Source organism: Dendrobates tinctorius, unplaced genomic scaffold (genome assembly GCF_039654945.1).
Source record: "Dendrobates tinctorius isolate UK_male_01 unplaced genomic scaffold, ASM3965494v1 ptg000032l, whole genome shotgun sequence".
NCBI lineage: Eukaryota > Metazoa > Chordata > Amphibia > Anura > Dendrobatidae > Dendrobates > Dendrobates tinctorius.
This window is the reverse complement of record NW_027361700.1, coordinates 39,028,990-39,045,385: the sequence shown is the minus strand read 5'-3', so window position 1 is coordinate 39,045,385 and position 16,396 is coordinate 39,028,990. Positions and strand designations below refer to the sequence as shown.

General features: G+C 42.9%; 1 protein-coding gene across 1 annotated transcript; it reads left to right on the top strand.

The window, feature by feature from the left end:
• The first annotated feature begins 11,190 nt into the window (after window positions 1-11,190).
• Window positions 11,191-15,680, top strand: LOC141086697 (peptide YY-A-like). The gene is made up of 4 exons (XM_073572915.1): window positions 11,191-11,309; window positions 11,947-12,113; window positions 13,091-13,150; window positions 15,509-15,680. Exons 2-4 carry the CDS (start codon window positions 11,947-11,949, stop codon window positions 15,528-15,530), a joined length of 249 nt encoding a protein of 82 aa, XP_073429016.1. The 5' UTR covers window positions 11,191-11,309; the 3' UTR covers window positions 15,531-15,680.
• Window positions 15,681-16,396: the final 716 nt, after the last annotated feature.

Below are 16,396 nucleotides of genomic sequence, written 5' to 3'. Positions count from 1 at the left end.
TGCTGTATCATGGCTCGTTTTTTGCGGTATAAGCTGACGTTTTCAGTGGTACCATGGATATTTATATGCGTTTTTTTGATCGCGCTTTATTGCACTTTTTGTTCGACGGTATGATAATAAATCATTATTTTTTGCTTCGTTTTTTATTTTTTAAGAGGTTCCCTAAAGGGGTTAACTAGTGGGACAGTTTTATAGGGTGGGTCATTACGGACGCGGCGATACCAAATATGTGTACTTTTATTGTTTTTTTTATTTTCAAAAAATGAATTTATTGGGGAATATTTTTTTTTTTTTTACTAATTTATTTAGCGATTCTTTTTAAAATTATTTTTACACTTTTTTTTTAACTTTATTATATTGTCCCAGGTGGGACATCACTGTCCTGTGACAGATCGCTGATCTGTCACATCACAGATCATTGTGACAGATCAGCGATCTGTCACAGGCATAGATGCAGACTTCCTCATGCCTGCGCTTCGCAGGCAGTGAGGAAGTCAGCTCCCTACAGGCCCCCGAAGGTCCCCGACGCCATCTTGGATACAGGGGCCTGTAGGGAAAGAGCCCCCCGCAGCAGCGCTGCACATTGCGCTGCCGTGGGGGGATCAGGGAAGCACAGAGGGAGCCCCCTCCCTGCCGATGCTTCCCTTTAACCCCCGGTACACTGCGATCGTGTTTGATCATGGTGTACAAGGGGTTAACGTGTCAGGGGCGGTCCGTGACTGCCCCTGACACATTGTGCCGGGTGTCAGCTGTGATAATCAGCTGACACCCGGCCGCAATCAGTGGCGCTCACCATGTGAGCGCCGCTGATCGCTATGGCTTACTATCCCATCCCTGGTAATTAGGTCCCAGGGCACATGGAAGGGATAGTACGTCTCATGGCAGAAAGGGGTTAAATGTGCCCTCTCATGCCAATCCAATAGAATCGCCTACAGCCTGTGGCTTCTGTCTTTTGCACTCCAAAGTTACCTGACAGATCTTGATAGGCAGTGAGGACAAAGTCTACATCTCTCCCTGTGATTAAAATTTGATGGAGATGAGTAACGGTGATGGGATCAACGGTACTGCGATACAGCAACCCTTTCTTTACAAAGAACTGTTTTCACTGTCTCCAAACACACGAAGTAATTGAAGGTTAGCATCGCCTCTGAGAATTCTCCTGGGAGTTTTTCCCGTGATTAGTAATTCCTAAATTTCTGAAATCACTCGACTTTATGTCTGTACTTTTATCCATCTCGTTTCCTTTTGCGGAGAGTCTGGACTGTCTTACTGAGACAGAAATATAGATGAAGATTGAAAAATACCCCAACAGTGTATACTGGTGAACGCTTCAAAAACATTTCCTTTTTTCTACGTTTTAGATTGTTGTCTAATCCATACTGAGGCTGTGAGTGTCTTTGTCGGACTCCGGAAATAAACATTGAGATTTTAAATGTTTAAACTTTTCTATATATACCTGTTATCCGGTGATACTGTACCCTTTCTCAACTTTCTGCAATCTTGTCGAATTCATACTGAGCCTGAGACCGTCTGAGTCTGCCTCCTGATTACAGATGAGTGGTGTTTGAGTGGAACTGTTGGCCAAGTTCAAATTCTAGCTGTTTGGGGCGGTGTTTTATCCGTTCGTTGAACTACAACACTTTGATTAAAATTCGGCTGTTCGAGTTTCCATTCGAGAACGTTTTGTTAAACAAAAGCGTATCTTTTTTTCACATTAATAATGGTTTTCAATGATAATAGACAGTTTTAGGGCATAGTCGCGGTGTCTGGTAGCCAGCGGTGTAGTACACGTGTGAAGGAGCAACACCGTGTGTGTTTCTAATAATTTTTTACCGCATATTGTCCTGAAAATCCTTTTGGGCCTAGTAACTGTGTCTGCTACTCAGAAGAGGAGCCCACCCGTGAACCGAGCTATGCCGCCTGTTTATGAAAGAACCAGTTTTTGACTGCATTTACACCACTTAATACTTTGGGCCTAGTAACTGTGTATGCTACTCAGCAGAGTTGGCCACCCATGAACCAAGCTATGCCGCCTGTTTATGTAAGAACTGTGTGCTACTCAGCAGAGGAGCCCAGCTGTTAAGCAAGCTGCAGCACCTGTGGTTTGGACAATTAATTTTTTTACATTCTTTCTGGAATGCCGTTTAGGCCTAATTCCAGAATTATGGTTTACCTGCACTTACCGGTAAATGCTTGTTCACCGGGAAGACTTGTAATCACGATCCCGATCACAAACGGGGTGCAGCGTGTTATCTGCACCTGTAAGCGATACATGCTGGTCCTTTCATTGTAGCATGCGTGCAGCCACAGACATGTAAGGGCATGACAGACCTGTTATTTTCCGATCTCGCGTGTCAGAGCCTCGCATGTCCCTCTAGTAAGCTGGACGCGGACCGCGGGGGCTTGCCTGAGTCTCGTTCGTTAACAGAATTAAGCTTGCAATCTGTGCAGCTTTTTTGTGGATGGCATGGTTGAGGTTGCCCGTGTTGAGTCCAATTAAGCCTCAGGCTCCACTCCTGGTGGTGCCCTTCTGGACATTCCTTTAAGGTTCAGCTTTGCAACCATACTGCCCCCAGAAACCAATCACTTTTCCTGACCGTTACATTCTGGTGAAAGAGCGCGATGACATCATGTCTGTACGCCCTCTGCCTAAACGGTCCAAGTGCAGAGAGATGGAAGATGGGGACGATGAGGAGTCCAGAGTATAGGGATTCCCTAGAGTCCCTAGCAAGGAGACTTATTTAATTGTTTTAAAAGTTGGGAGCAATTTTTGGGGAGCACGATACTCTGGAGAATGATATCTGGGGCCCACCATACACTGGAGCATTCCAAAGGTGGCCATCAGTCACTGGAGCAGCATTTACAGGGCCCATTATACACTGGAGCATTAGAAATGGGGCCCATTATATATGGAGCATTATTTGGGCCCACAAGACACTGGAGCTTCATCCATGGTGAACAACAAATACTGTAGCATTATGTGGAGCTCATCATATACTGTATGGAACATTATATGGGACCAATGATTCTGTATGGAGAAATATATGGGCCTCATTACTCTGTATGGTGCACTATGCGGTGGCCATAATACTGTATGGAGGAATATACTGTCTGTTTTTGGAGCTATTGGAGAATTTAAAATGGATATCAGTCATGTGATGTAAGAAGTGAAGTATTTTTCATTGTACTATACCGCTATTTCTCTGCTGCATCAGAGGATCATGAATTGTGGCATGTGTTAAAGGAGCCCAGTGACACTCTTTGGCCCTGGGCCCACGAAAATCTGGAGCCAGCACTACCCCCCCCCCCACAACTTTAGCCAAGTAACCCCCAGTTTTCAATGCCTAACTATTATTATAAAGTAAATTAAGGTTGACAAGCTTAAGGAATAAGAATTGATGTTTTTGGCATTAAAATGGGCACTCTAGGTGTGTTTCCTGTCCTCCACTCACTGACGACTTTTCTTCCCCATTGACTTACATTGGGTTTCGTGTTTCAGTTGGACTTCGACTTTTCACAATAGTCGGCCGATTTCGTTCGATCCGACTTTTGCGAAAGTCGGGTTTCGTGAAACCCGACTCGACCCGAAAAAGGCAAAGTCGCTCATCTCTAACTCCTAGTTCTGAGTTTCACTGGAGTTCCTCCTGTCCAATGTTCTTATGAACTCTACTTGTATGGCAGACAGCTGTAGCCTGCTTCAGGGACTTCTTGCTACTAAGTCCCGACTCACTATCAAGTTGCTGTTGTGCCACCAAGCCTTGTGTGGGAATAAAGTGGTCACTACTTCTATTCCTCTGGTGTCTGCTGCAGGACCATTAGTATCCATACAACCTCGGGCACTGGGCCCCAGCCTTGCGCTTGGAACTTCTAGGAAGGGTTCTCTTCTAACCCGCATCCTCTGTTCCCTTTTACTTCTCACGTTCCGTACTAATCTTTCTTTCTATGGAGAATCAGGCTTTCAGTCTATGTTGCTCTCTCTCTCTTCCTTTCTCGTGCCAGCAGACCCAGGTCACTAGGATCTGCTGCAGCACTTCCATCCATCTATCCCTCTCTCCAAGGATCTTCTACTCTCCAACTCTCTAACCTACTGACTTTTTATCCTAAACTCTTCCCGCTCTTTTGTGCGAACTAAACTCCACCCACCTCGTTTTCCAAGCAGGGAGCCACCAGTGGGTGCTTTGCTATACTCCAAGCAGGGAGCCGCCGAAGGTGCTTGGCTACACTACTTTGTGGTGTGGGGTGCAGGTGTTGGAGCGTGGTCAGGAGTCTCCACCTTACCTGGATGGTGGGGTACCACACCTCAGGAGGAGGTGCAGTACCTCTGTGGCGACTGAGCCTCAGGGGCGCCACATAGGACAACAGTGTTAATCCGCTTGAAGTCTTGCTTGGAGCCTTGTTTTGCTTTCTGTGTGTTTAATTAGTACAGTTCTGGGACCTCTGGTCCTGCTAGTCTTAGTTTCTGTTTTCTTTGTTTCTGCAGCCTTCTTTGTGTTTTCTGTTAGGAGGTGATCTGTTTTGTACCCAGTCCTTAAATCGTTCAGGGACCCCCTCTCCCCCTATCTATAGGTCTACTCTTTACTTGAGATTAGCCTAGGATCATCTGTGGGTCTATTCACGAGGAATGGGTCGCCCACTCCATCATAGGGCATCAGCCTAGTCGCAGTGCAGGGTCAGTTTTCCCCCTCCTACCCTAGTCCTGTGCTGCAGAACTGTAACACCCCGCTGCTCCTTGCACCCACACATCTCAGGAGATTTCCATACAGTTAACATTAACGTAGCTCCAGGTGGTCACCTCAGAGCGCGGGGCCTGTGGTGACCACGCCCTCTGCCCTGAGATAGTTACTCTACTGGTTGTTCAATGTCAAGAGCAGGGTGTGCAGGGATGAAGCATGCAAGATGGAATTTTAGTACATCAATTCCACCCCCAGGCCCTGCACAAAGCATAACACATTGTAACAGATATCTCTTTAAGTTAGGCTAACCCTGGTTATTGTAGGCATGAGTGATGTAGTATGAAAACCTATGCAAAAGTTAACTGTACAGTAATAGAATTAGTAATAATAAAAAAAAAAATCACACTGCGCATCTAGGATTTCTACCGCAAAATTTCTCTCTTATGAACCAAAGCAAGAACTGAGAGCAGTTATCACATAACTTCTCTTTAAGATTTCCCCCTTGTGGTCACGACTATTATTACAATTGACCTAATACTACAGCTTCTCAATCTTTTTTTCTGTGGAGCATCTACAAGCATAAGATGGTGATCTCTGGAACTTACCAATGCACCAGATCTATATAAAGACTTAAGCGGACTGAGACTGTGAAAGCTATTTCTTCCTTCCACCGTGCTCTCCAATTGGGATCACTAGTACTAGTTGTTTGTGACTCGCCCCCAGAGGCCGTGGGGTACTCTGTGCCGGGCCCGTTGATTACAATGGGAGAGGTCACAGTGGCAGTGACCCGGTCCGTGGCCTCAGGCGGTCAATGTAAAAGGGGTAGAGTGATGGGGATAAAGTTGTTGAGATGATTCGTGACGCCACTTGCGGTTTCTGGTCAGTTTGACCAGCGCTGCAGGTTTGCTTCTCTGGGACAGATGGTGTGGTGCAGCAATGATGTTGAAGCTCCCCACAGGTGGAGCTGTAGTCCTAGGGCAGTGTAGATGAGGTTGGCAAGTAGGGAGATGATGTAAAGAAGCAGATGTAGCAGAGCCGGGTGTAAGGCGCAAGAATAAGTGGAGGACACAAGGGTATGTAGTTCCGAAGCTTTACTCACAGTCTGTTGCACACACAGGTGCCCGCTTCAGTGCCGTGTCCTCCAGGTCAGGGGCTCAGCCAACTCCCAGGCAAGATAAAGTACACCTTTCCAGCACTCCTCCAACATGTGCCTTCTCTGAACGTCTCCACACTAGCGCCTAATCTGAGGTACTTGTAGTTGCGTATTAAGCTCAAGTTCCTCCTTCTTGATGTTACTTAGAACTCTACTTGTACGGCAGACAGCTGTAGCCTACTTCGGGGACTCCTTGCTATCAAGTCCCGGCTCACCCACGTTGCTGTAGTGCCCCCAAGTCTTAGGTGGGAATAAAGTGGAGACAACTTCTATTCCTCCGGTGTCTGCTGCAGGAACAGCAGCATCCATACAACCTCGGGAACCGGACCCCGGCCATGCGCTTCAGACTTGAGGAAGGGCTCTGCTCTGACCCTAGTCCTTAGTTCTCTTCTTCTCCTTACGTTCCGCACTAATCTTTCTTCTCTCTGAAAAATCAGGCTTTCTATGGCTCTTTCCTGTGCCAGCAGCTCCAGGTCACAGGACTCTGCTGCAGCACTTCCTTCACTCCATCCCTCTCAGGGGATCTCCTCTCACAGACTGACCTTTTCCTAATATTCTCCCGCTCTCTTGTGCAGTCTAAGCTCCACCCACCTCCCAGCACTCTTCGTGTTCCAAGCAGGGAGCCACCAAAGGTGCTTTGCTACACTACTATGTTGTGTGGGATGCAGGTGTTGGAGTGTGGTCAGGTGTCTCCACCTTACCTGGATAGTGGGGTACCACACCTCAGGAGGAGGTGCAGTACCTCTGTGGCGACTGAACCCTCAGGGGTGCCACACTTGTTATGAAGATTCTAGATATAGAAAAATTAAAAAGATGTTTTGGGGAATAAAAAATATATACAACTTTACCTTCTTTGACCTGCTGGTGTCTGCTTCCCAGTCCCGTCCTCTACATAGCAGAAAAAGCTGGAAATGTACGGCCAGGCAACTGCTGGCAGCAGAGGTCTACAGTATCAGTGGATTGTCTATTTTTAGGCTGTGTGCACATGTAGCTTTTTTTTGCGTTTTCGTGCAAAATCGCCGTGAAAATGCAAAGAAAAAGCATCCCATGCAATCCTATGGGATTCCACAATGCTGTGCTAATACTGCGGATTTTTCCACTGCGGAATCGCATAGTGGAAAAATCCGCAGCACGATCATTCTTTTTGCGGAATCGCGGGGATTCCGCACCCATAGGATTGCATTGAAATGCTCATTTTATTCATGTGGCTATGCCCACCTACGTAAAGTGAGCGCTTCATGTGCGGATTGTACCCAGGGTCTGGAGGAGAGGAGACTGTCCTCTGGCACTGGGTACCTTAATCCTGTAAAAAATAGAATAAAAATAAAAAATATTGTTATTCTCACCTTCCGGCGGCCCCCGATCTCCTTTCCACCTCTCAACACGCTCCCGGCATCTTCCAGTCCCAGTAATTCTGTGCGCGAATAACCGCGATGATGTCGCGCTCTCGTGAGCGTGATGTCATCGCAGGTCATCGCGCAAAGCATTACTGGGACCGGAAGATGCCGGAAGCATGGTGAGAGGTGGGAAAGAGATCGTGGGCCGTTGGAAGGTGAGAATAACAATATTTTTTGTATTATTTTTTACATCCTATCTTTTACTACTGATGCTGCATAACGTAACGTGACATACTCAGTAAAGAAAATGTTAGTTAACTTGGACTGTGTCTCCATTGCTGGGGATCACCTGAAAGAGAGACCATTGTCACCTGCGAAGTGCCCAGAGGAAGCGGAATCTGGAGATACAGGTATGCTGGAGAGAAGAGTACAGTTTTCTGTAGGGGAAGGACTGGACATAGATATTGCGGTTATTCAGGTCACGACTACAGTCCTGTCCCTCCCTTAAACTTCCCAAAACACATAATTGTTTCTAGACAATAAAGCAATGTACTTTTCTATATTAAGCTCCGGGACCTTGTTTTTTTGTATTATTATTTTTTATTTTAAATATATAAATAATTAATATTTCACATTTCTAAAAATGAAAAACCAATGAAATGAAGGAACATATACCGGATGGACCTGCTGCTTTTTACTAAATTCTGATGTTGTTTCAGCGCTAAAGCAGCTGTGGTGTATCACAACCCAACAACCATTTTATCGATCTTTCAGTAGCCCCAATGTTGCCACCCTACATGGCGCTCTGCATTATGCACCTTACTTCTAAACAATACTTCAATAGAAAAAGTTGAGCAATTCAGAAATGATCATACAAGAAGTAATATTTTTTCCATCATAGTAAAAATACATGAACTGGCCGATGTGTTCTGGCAAGTTATACCTTATTTATAGGCAGCTGATAACTAAGGGCATAACCTTCCGAAACATGTAGACAAGTTCATACGCTTCTGTATTTTTTATACCTTACTTTAACCATGATGGAATAAAGGTTAAAGGGGATGTGCCACGAACTAAAGTATATTGTAATTAACAGATTTTGGAATAAAAATAAGTTCCACAATTAGATGTGTTAAAAAATGTTTCTGTGCTGAGATAATCTTATAAATGTGTCCCTGCTGTGTACTGTGTAATGTCTGTGTCTGACCGTACAGGGACATGCCACAGCTCCTGGGCAGGGGAGGAGAAAAAGAGTATACAAGCATTACAGCATGGGATCACAGATGATTCTTTCTGTAAGGTAAATTATTATTTAACCACTTTCCGATATTGGGCGTAATAGTACGCCAAAGTCGGACTCCCCCTGTTTGGTGCCGGCACATGACAGCTGATCTATACATACAGCTGACAAGTGCCCGCAAAAGCAGCAGGTGGAATTGTGACTCATTCACATCTGTTAAATAGTTAAATGCCGCTGTCAATTTCTGAAGCAGACCTCTATGGTTGCCATTGCCGAATTCCTATAAGCGCCACCCGATGGTCGACGTTCATAGCAAGTGAGCATTTATGCTACACACAGGCGATCTCATCATCTCCTGTGTGTAGCAGAGGCAATCTAAGTAGTGCAGCTTCTAGTCTGCCATGGAGACTATTACAGCATGCAAAAAGTAAAAAAAAAAGTTTTAAATAAAAATGTATTTATACACACACATATATATATGAATACATATATATATATACACTGCTCAAAAAAATAAAGGGAACACTTAAACAACAGAATATCACTCAAAGTAAATGAAACTTCTTTGAAATCAAACTGTTCACATAGGAAGCAACACTGTTTGACAATCAATTTCACGTGCTGTTGTGCAAATGGAATAGACAACAGATGGAAATTATTGGCAGTTATCAAGACACCCTCAATAAAGAAGTGGTTCTGCAGGTGGGGACCACAGACCACATCTCAGTACCAATGCTTTCTGGCTGATGCTTTGGTCCAATTTGAATGTTGGTTGTGCTTTCACACTCGTGGTAGCATGAGCCGAACTCTACAATCCACACAAGCGGCTCAGGTATTGCAGCTCATCTAGGGTGGCACATCAATGAGAGCTGTGGCAAGAAGGTTTGCTGTGTCTGTCAGCGTAGTGTCCAGAGACTGGAGGCGCTACCAGGAGACAGGCCAGTACACCAGGAGATGTGGAGAGGGCCGTAGGAGGGCAACAACCCAGCAGCAGGACCCCTACCTCAGCCTTTGTGCAAGGGGGACAGGAGGAGCACTGCTAGAGCCCTGCAAAATGACCTCCAGCAGGCCATAATTGTGCATGTGTCTGCACAAACGGTTAGAAACCAACTCCATGAGGATGGTCTGAGTGCCCGACACCCACAGATGGGGGTTGTATAGGAGATATAGAGTGTTATATAGAGTAATAGGAGTAGATATAGGGGAGGTTATATGGAGTAATAGGAGATATAGGGAGGTTATATGGAGTAATAGGAGGAGGTATAGGGAGGTTATATGGAGTAATAGGAGGAGATATAGGGAGGTTATATGGAGTAATAGGAGATATAGGGAGGTTATATGGAGTAATAGGAGGAGGTATAGGGAGGTTATATGGAGTAATAGGAGGAGATATAGGGAGGTTATATGGAGCAACAGGAGGAGATATAGGGAGATTATATGGAGCAATAGGAGGAGATATAGGGAGGTTATATGGAGTAATAGGAGGAGATATATTGAGGTTATGTGGAGTAATAGGAGATATAAGGACGTTATATGGAGCAATAGGAGGAGATATACGGAAGATATATGGAGTAATAGGAGCAGATATAGGGGAAGTTATATGGAGTAATAGGAGGAGATGTAGGGAAGTTATATGGAGTAATAGGTGGAGATATAGGGGAGGTTATATGGAGTAATAGGAGGAGATATAGGGAGGTTATGTGGAGTAATAGGAGATATAAGGACGTTATATGGAGCAATAGGAGGAGATATACGGAAGATATATGGAGTAATAGGAGCAGATATAGGGGAAGTTTTATGGAGTAATAGGAGGAGATGTAGGGAAGTTATATGGAGTAATAGGTGGAGATATAGGGGAGGTTATATGGCGTAATAGGAGGAGATATAAGGAGGTTATAAGGAGTAATGGGAGGGGATATAGGGAGGTTATATGGAGAAATAAGAGGAGATATAGGCAGGTCATATGGAGCAATAGGAGGAGATATAGGGAGGTTATATGGAGCAGTGGTAGGAGATATAGGGGAGGATATATGGAGTAATAGCCACCTAGCAATGTTTTTGTAATAAAACTTTAAATGTTTTTGAAAAATCTCATAATTATTCTGTTGGGTACAACCATAATAACATTAAAAATGGATTAAAAATAATAACATTGTAGAATTGTGAAAGTAAACCTCAGCACCAAAGAATACAGAAGGTAGAAATTCTTGCAGCAAATACTGTATTATATTTTGATCCGGTAAGGTAATGGAACAGATGATGTCCAACGTTTCAACCAACAATGTTCTTTATCAAGGACATCTGTACATGAGGAAAGCCAGGGTTAAGGAAGATGGTGTGGGATAGTGTTAATCCAACTGCGCCATCCTCCTTAACTCTTGCTTTCCTCATGTACAGAAGTCCTGCATAAAGACCATTGTTGGTCGAAACCTTGGATATTATCGGATTCACTTCCTAACCTGATCAAAATATAATATACTATTTGCCGCAAGAATTTCTACCTTCTGTATTCTTCGGTGCTGAGGTTTACTTCACACAGTGCTACTATATGTTATTACAGTTGTACCCAACAGAATAATTATGAGATTTTTCAAAAACATTTAAAATTTTATTAAAATCATTGCTAGATGGTTTCACAATATGTCCAAATGATCATGGAAAATGTCCTTCTACTAATAATTACCAAGGTACGATTCTTCCTAGTGTAAATGTCCAGTTCGTTGTGGAAGTTACCGTAAAGCCATTGATTTGGAAAGGTGACATGTCAACATTGCGTTATGGAGTGGGCGAGAATGGAAAGAAGGGGGAAGGATGAAAAGCTGACGACAGCTTGGGTGGGCGCTAGAATATAGATAAAATCTACGCTGTTATTTCAGGGTCATGTAGACAACACCGAACTCGCCAAGGTAAGATAACTTCAACAATTTACCGTATTTCAGTTTTTAGTCCTTGGAATAAGTTACAGGAATATTATTGAATTGCAATTTTTTAGCTTGGTGACAAGAGAGAACAGGTGGCTAAGGCACATAATAGGGTCTTTGTCCTTAAGAGATAAAACTAATATACTGTATAGAGCAGCCTCTAATACAGGATAAACCTATACAATTATCACAGTTTTAATGTGCTTCAGTGGGAGATAATTTGCACCTAGTATATATAAAAGGTAACCTCTGGCTTCTCGACAGAAAAAGTAAGCTTAAATTCTACATCCATCTTTGGGATGTAGGATTAAAATTGGTATTAACGAATACTGTTAGGAGGACAAGAATGGAATAATAGACATCGTTCAAGATCTTAAAAAGTGTATATCATCCCACTAGCCTTTATCCATATGATCCATTAAGGCACATGGATGTCACACATGGGATCTCCCTCTTGGGCTTTTCTCTATAAGCCAGAATGGAAACATAAAGGGCTCCCTCTCTGTTGGACCAGAGCTGTCCATATACCATGGGGCTACTTCATTTATGATGATCCCTGTAGGCAAATATGTTTTTGGTCTTCAAATATACATGATAATCCCAGTTAGTTCTTTTTTTGCAGATGCTCAGATACTTCTCTGTTGTCCTTTTTTTCCTTTTGGCTCTGAATTACATGTCTTCAGCTGCTCCCCACGAGCCTAATCATCCAGGAGACCAAGCCTCTCCTGAGCAGCTGGCCAAATATTACCAAGACCTGTATGACTATATCACCTTCGTCACTCGTCCTAGGTAAGAGCACTTAACCAACATGTGACCAAGGTTTTAAACAAGTATCAACCAATTTAGGATTATATATAGGGGCAGTGGCTAAAAAATATCTCAATTAGTAAAAAAAAAATTATATTGACCGTGATTTATTGTGAAAAACGTACCATTTTGTGAGATTGTGATATGTGAATGGTGTAGGGGTTAGCATTGTGTTCTCCTTTTGATTGTGTAATGCAAAAATTGTCTTCTCCTAAAGCTTGGCTGTGTATGCGTTTTATATATTTTTAATGTTCTTCATTCAATGTATTGATACACTAGATCACAGACAGGTTCTTATGATATCCATGATAGATATCCAAGAGCAATATCTTAATATGATATTTTGTGCCTTGAATGGAAATATTAGGAGATCAAAAAAGCTCTTTATTTATTATGTGGATCATATCAATGGTGTAGCCATAGGGTTGCAGAGGTAGAAGTTTACTTTGAATTTGATGATTGTGGAGATGCAAATACGCTTCTGCCACATAGTTTGACACCAGTATTATCAATGGCAGATCATGAGCAAACATAAAGAATGGGAATATCGTATAAATTAAGGAAAATATACGTGAAGTCAAACATAATGTCTAATGACGCAAAAACAATTGAAGAGCGAGTGGAGAAAGTGTAAAAGATCAGAGAGAGCGCAATACGGACAAACCTCACTGGTATCATCACACCCGAGTGTGAATGCTTCAGGAGTAAATACATGATCACGAGAGTTAAATAGTATTAAATCCACAATATATAGCTGATAACAGAGTAGTACAAGATATACAGTATCATAGATAATATCCTGTGGAAGCACCTGATGATGGCAGCATGCTCATGTACAATCCATATCTATGTATTGTTTCACGTATATTACAGTGTCACATTGACAGAAAGCAGAAGAGGTATGGTTTGGAACAGAATTCCGAATGATTCTCTAATTCATTTCTCATTGGTCTCTATAGATTTGGGAAAAGATGGAATGATGTTGGAGTGGAAGACGTCCCCAGCTATAAACCTTGGCGGTAAGTTGAGATGATCAAATATTGTGAAATTCAAATTCGCTAGCTTCAACAAATTTTTCCCCAAAAGACTAATTGCAGCAGATAAATTTGCCGCAAATCGCTGACACTCCAATTGCTTCGAAAAGGCATGTATGACTTTCTCCTAGGATTATATTGAACACTTATAAGCAAACACTGCTTTAGTAATGTTAATGTATGTCTAGGGTAATTGGATGGTAACCATTCTTCACTGCTGTTTTGTCACACACTATCTGTACAGTATGTTCAGAGGTTTTTTTCGGCTTTTTTCATCCCTTTTTCTCTTGGTAAGCTGTGAGCTGTGCCATCCTCTCACTAAACAGATTCAACCCCAAATAGTTGCTTCTCTGCATTCCCTGCATTGGCTATTATACAGGCTTTGATAGGCTGTGCTATACCATGTAATGTGCTAGCTGAGGGCATGTTTTTGTGTGGCAAGCTGTAGTTTTCATTAACAACATTTTGGGAAACATACAAATTTTGATTTTTTTTTTTTTGCATTTGTTTGGGAAGATTTGTCAACTGAAAAACAAAAAATCTCAACATTTTAATTTTTCCTTTTTTTATGTTTAAGGCATTTATCATGCGGGTTAAATAATGTTAAATTTTGATAGATAGAACTTTTGCGGATGCAGTGATAATAAATATGTTTTTTCTCTCTTTATTTCAGCATTGGGAAAATGGAGGTTGATTTAAAAGGAACCTGTTAGCAAAGTTATGCATAGTAAAATCTCCACCAAAATGTCCTCCACCAAGATGGTGCCGCCCGTGGCTGCACAGTAGCAGCTCTCAAAGATCTCCAACAGCTGCTATTGCGCATGCGTGGGCAGCGCCATTTTGGTGGAGGACTTTTTTTTTCTTCTCTAGCAAGATGGCAACGCCGGCTCCTGTGCAACAGCAGCTATTGAATCTCTATACAAACAGATAGCTCCTACTGCGCAGGCGTGGTGGGTGCCATTTTCAAAATGACTTTTTTTTCCATCGCTCCAGTAAATCTGAAAAAGGGATTAACTGCACATTAACCATGCGATTATGCTGCAGTGCAGGTGCCACGGTCAGTACTTGCCTGCAGAAGCATTTTTTTTTACATCAGTATGTGATTATATTCATTATGTAAACTAGGGGGCAGGTCAGTGAGGGATAAGTGACCTGTCAGAAGTCTGCATTATGAATATCTAATCAGAGCACCACATACCCCAGCCCCGGCTTAGGGCACGAGCATATCATTAACATAAAACTGAAAATAAAGATTAAGTAACAGCCACAAGATGGATTTCATCAACCAAGGTATCATTTTATTCAGTATAATGGCGCCGACCTGACACTGTCTGTAGGTTACTGTGCACAATCCTGCTGACAGGTTCCCTTTAAACTTTTCTTTTTTTTTAATTGTTTTTTAAAACAATTTTTGTTACTTACCCTACGGATTTGAATCTGCAATTGTCTGATCAGTAGTACTGCAGTATATTAGCCTTACCAATCTCCTATGAAGCCCAATGACAGGCTGGGCTTCATAAAAGCTGCTATGGGCCTCAAATGCAATACCTCCATCATACAACATTCCATGATGGCATAATTCATTGAAATCAAACAGGAAAATCCTATACCTTCCTGTATATGATACTGTAGGAAAGTTGTAGGGCCCCAATTCGTCTCTGTATACCATATTAATGATCCCTACAACTCTGAACTTGAATTCTATGGCCACGATGGCATTGTGCATGTGAATCTTAATGAATGAATGGATGAAGTTGCTGGAGCAATATGAACCTTATACATTAAGGGGCGGATTACACAATTAATTAATTAGACACAACTTACTTAGATGTGGCGTGCAACTATGAAGAACGTTTCTGGGGTAAGTTGCACCACAATAAACTCATAACTTTTAATGAACTTGACTGGTGTAATAATGCCCCATCCCACCCATGCTCCTTCCATATTAGTCAAAAGTCACAATATTTTTACGCAACTTCCAGGTTGTTCAAAAATATTGTGACTTATTACAGAGGCTGTCTGGGACTTTTAACATTGTTGGCCTATCCTTAGGATAAGTCATCAATGTGTGATCGGTTGGTATGTGACACTCGGCGCCCCCAATGATTAGTTGTTTCCGGCTGTGTCGGCTGCCTGAACTGCTCAGTTGCGGAGCTGCTCAGCTCTGTTGACTGTCGGACCCCCACCGATCAGACATTGATGGCCTACCCTGAGGATAGGCCATCATTGTTAAAGTCTGGACAACCCTTTTAACAGAATTATAGCATAAACACCTTGATAAATCAGCCGCTGTATGCTAAAAAGTACAATTTTCTGTTTAATCGCACTGCTTTTCTTCCTCAGGCTGGGGACTAACTCTGAGTGACATGGGCAATGACGGGTCACTCTGAAGACTATCGGAGAGCTATATTGTTTGTTTTCCCATAATCCATATGTTATGTTTCAGTCACATGCTGTAACAGAAAACCTGAAAACATTAATGGAATAAAACTTGGTGATACTAACTTTAATTAAATATTCTTTGTGTACTGTGTGATAATTTGTGTTGCTTTATCCTAGAATATGACACCACAAGAAAGTCCAGGGGTGTTGTTATTTGGACTTTGACTTCCTACGGGGACATCACTGAATTAAGGTTTAAGGCCCCGTTACATGTAACAATGTCCCAGTGTTCCCACCAATGATCCGACGTGGATGGGATCGCTGGGACATAGTTAGCTGATCGCTGGTGACCTGTTACATAGACAGACTCACCAGCGATCAGGACCAGTGAGTAAGCTGGTATCCAAGGTAAACAGTGGGTTTCTAAGAGCCATGCGGCTCTTAGATACCCACTGTTTACCTTAGAAACCAGTGTGCAGAGTCGCTGATCGTTGGTCTCTCCCTGCCACACGCAGCGATGTGCGCTGACCAGCGGGAGACCAACGATCAAAAAATGGCCCAGGACGTTCAAGCACGATCAGCGATACCTGGCGGGGGGGACGGTCGCTGATGTGTGTCATACACAGCGATTTCGCTAGCGAGATCGCTGTGACGTCACAAAATCAGCGATCTCGCTAGCAATCTCGCTGTGTGTGACGGGGCCTTTATTCAGATCACAGATATTTATGACATTTGTACACCCTGACTACTGATTGAATATGGCCATAACATCTTATCTGATCATTTACATGGGGGGCACGTCTAACAACACTATACTTTGAAGTTTGACTAGATTAAGGTCAGTCACAA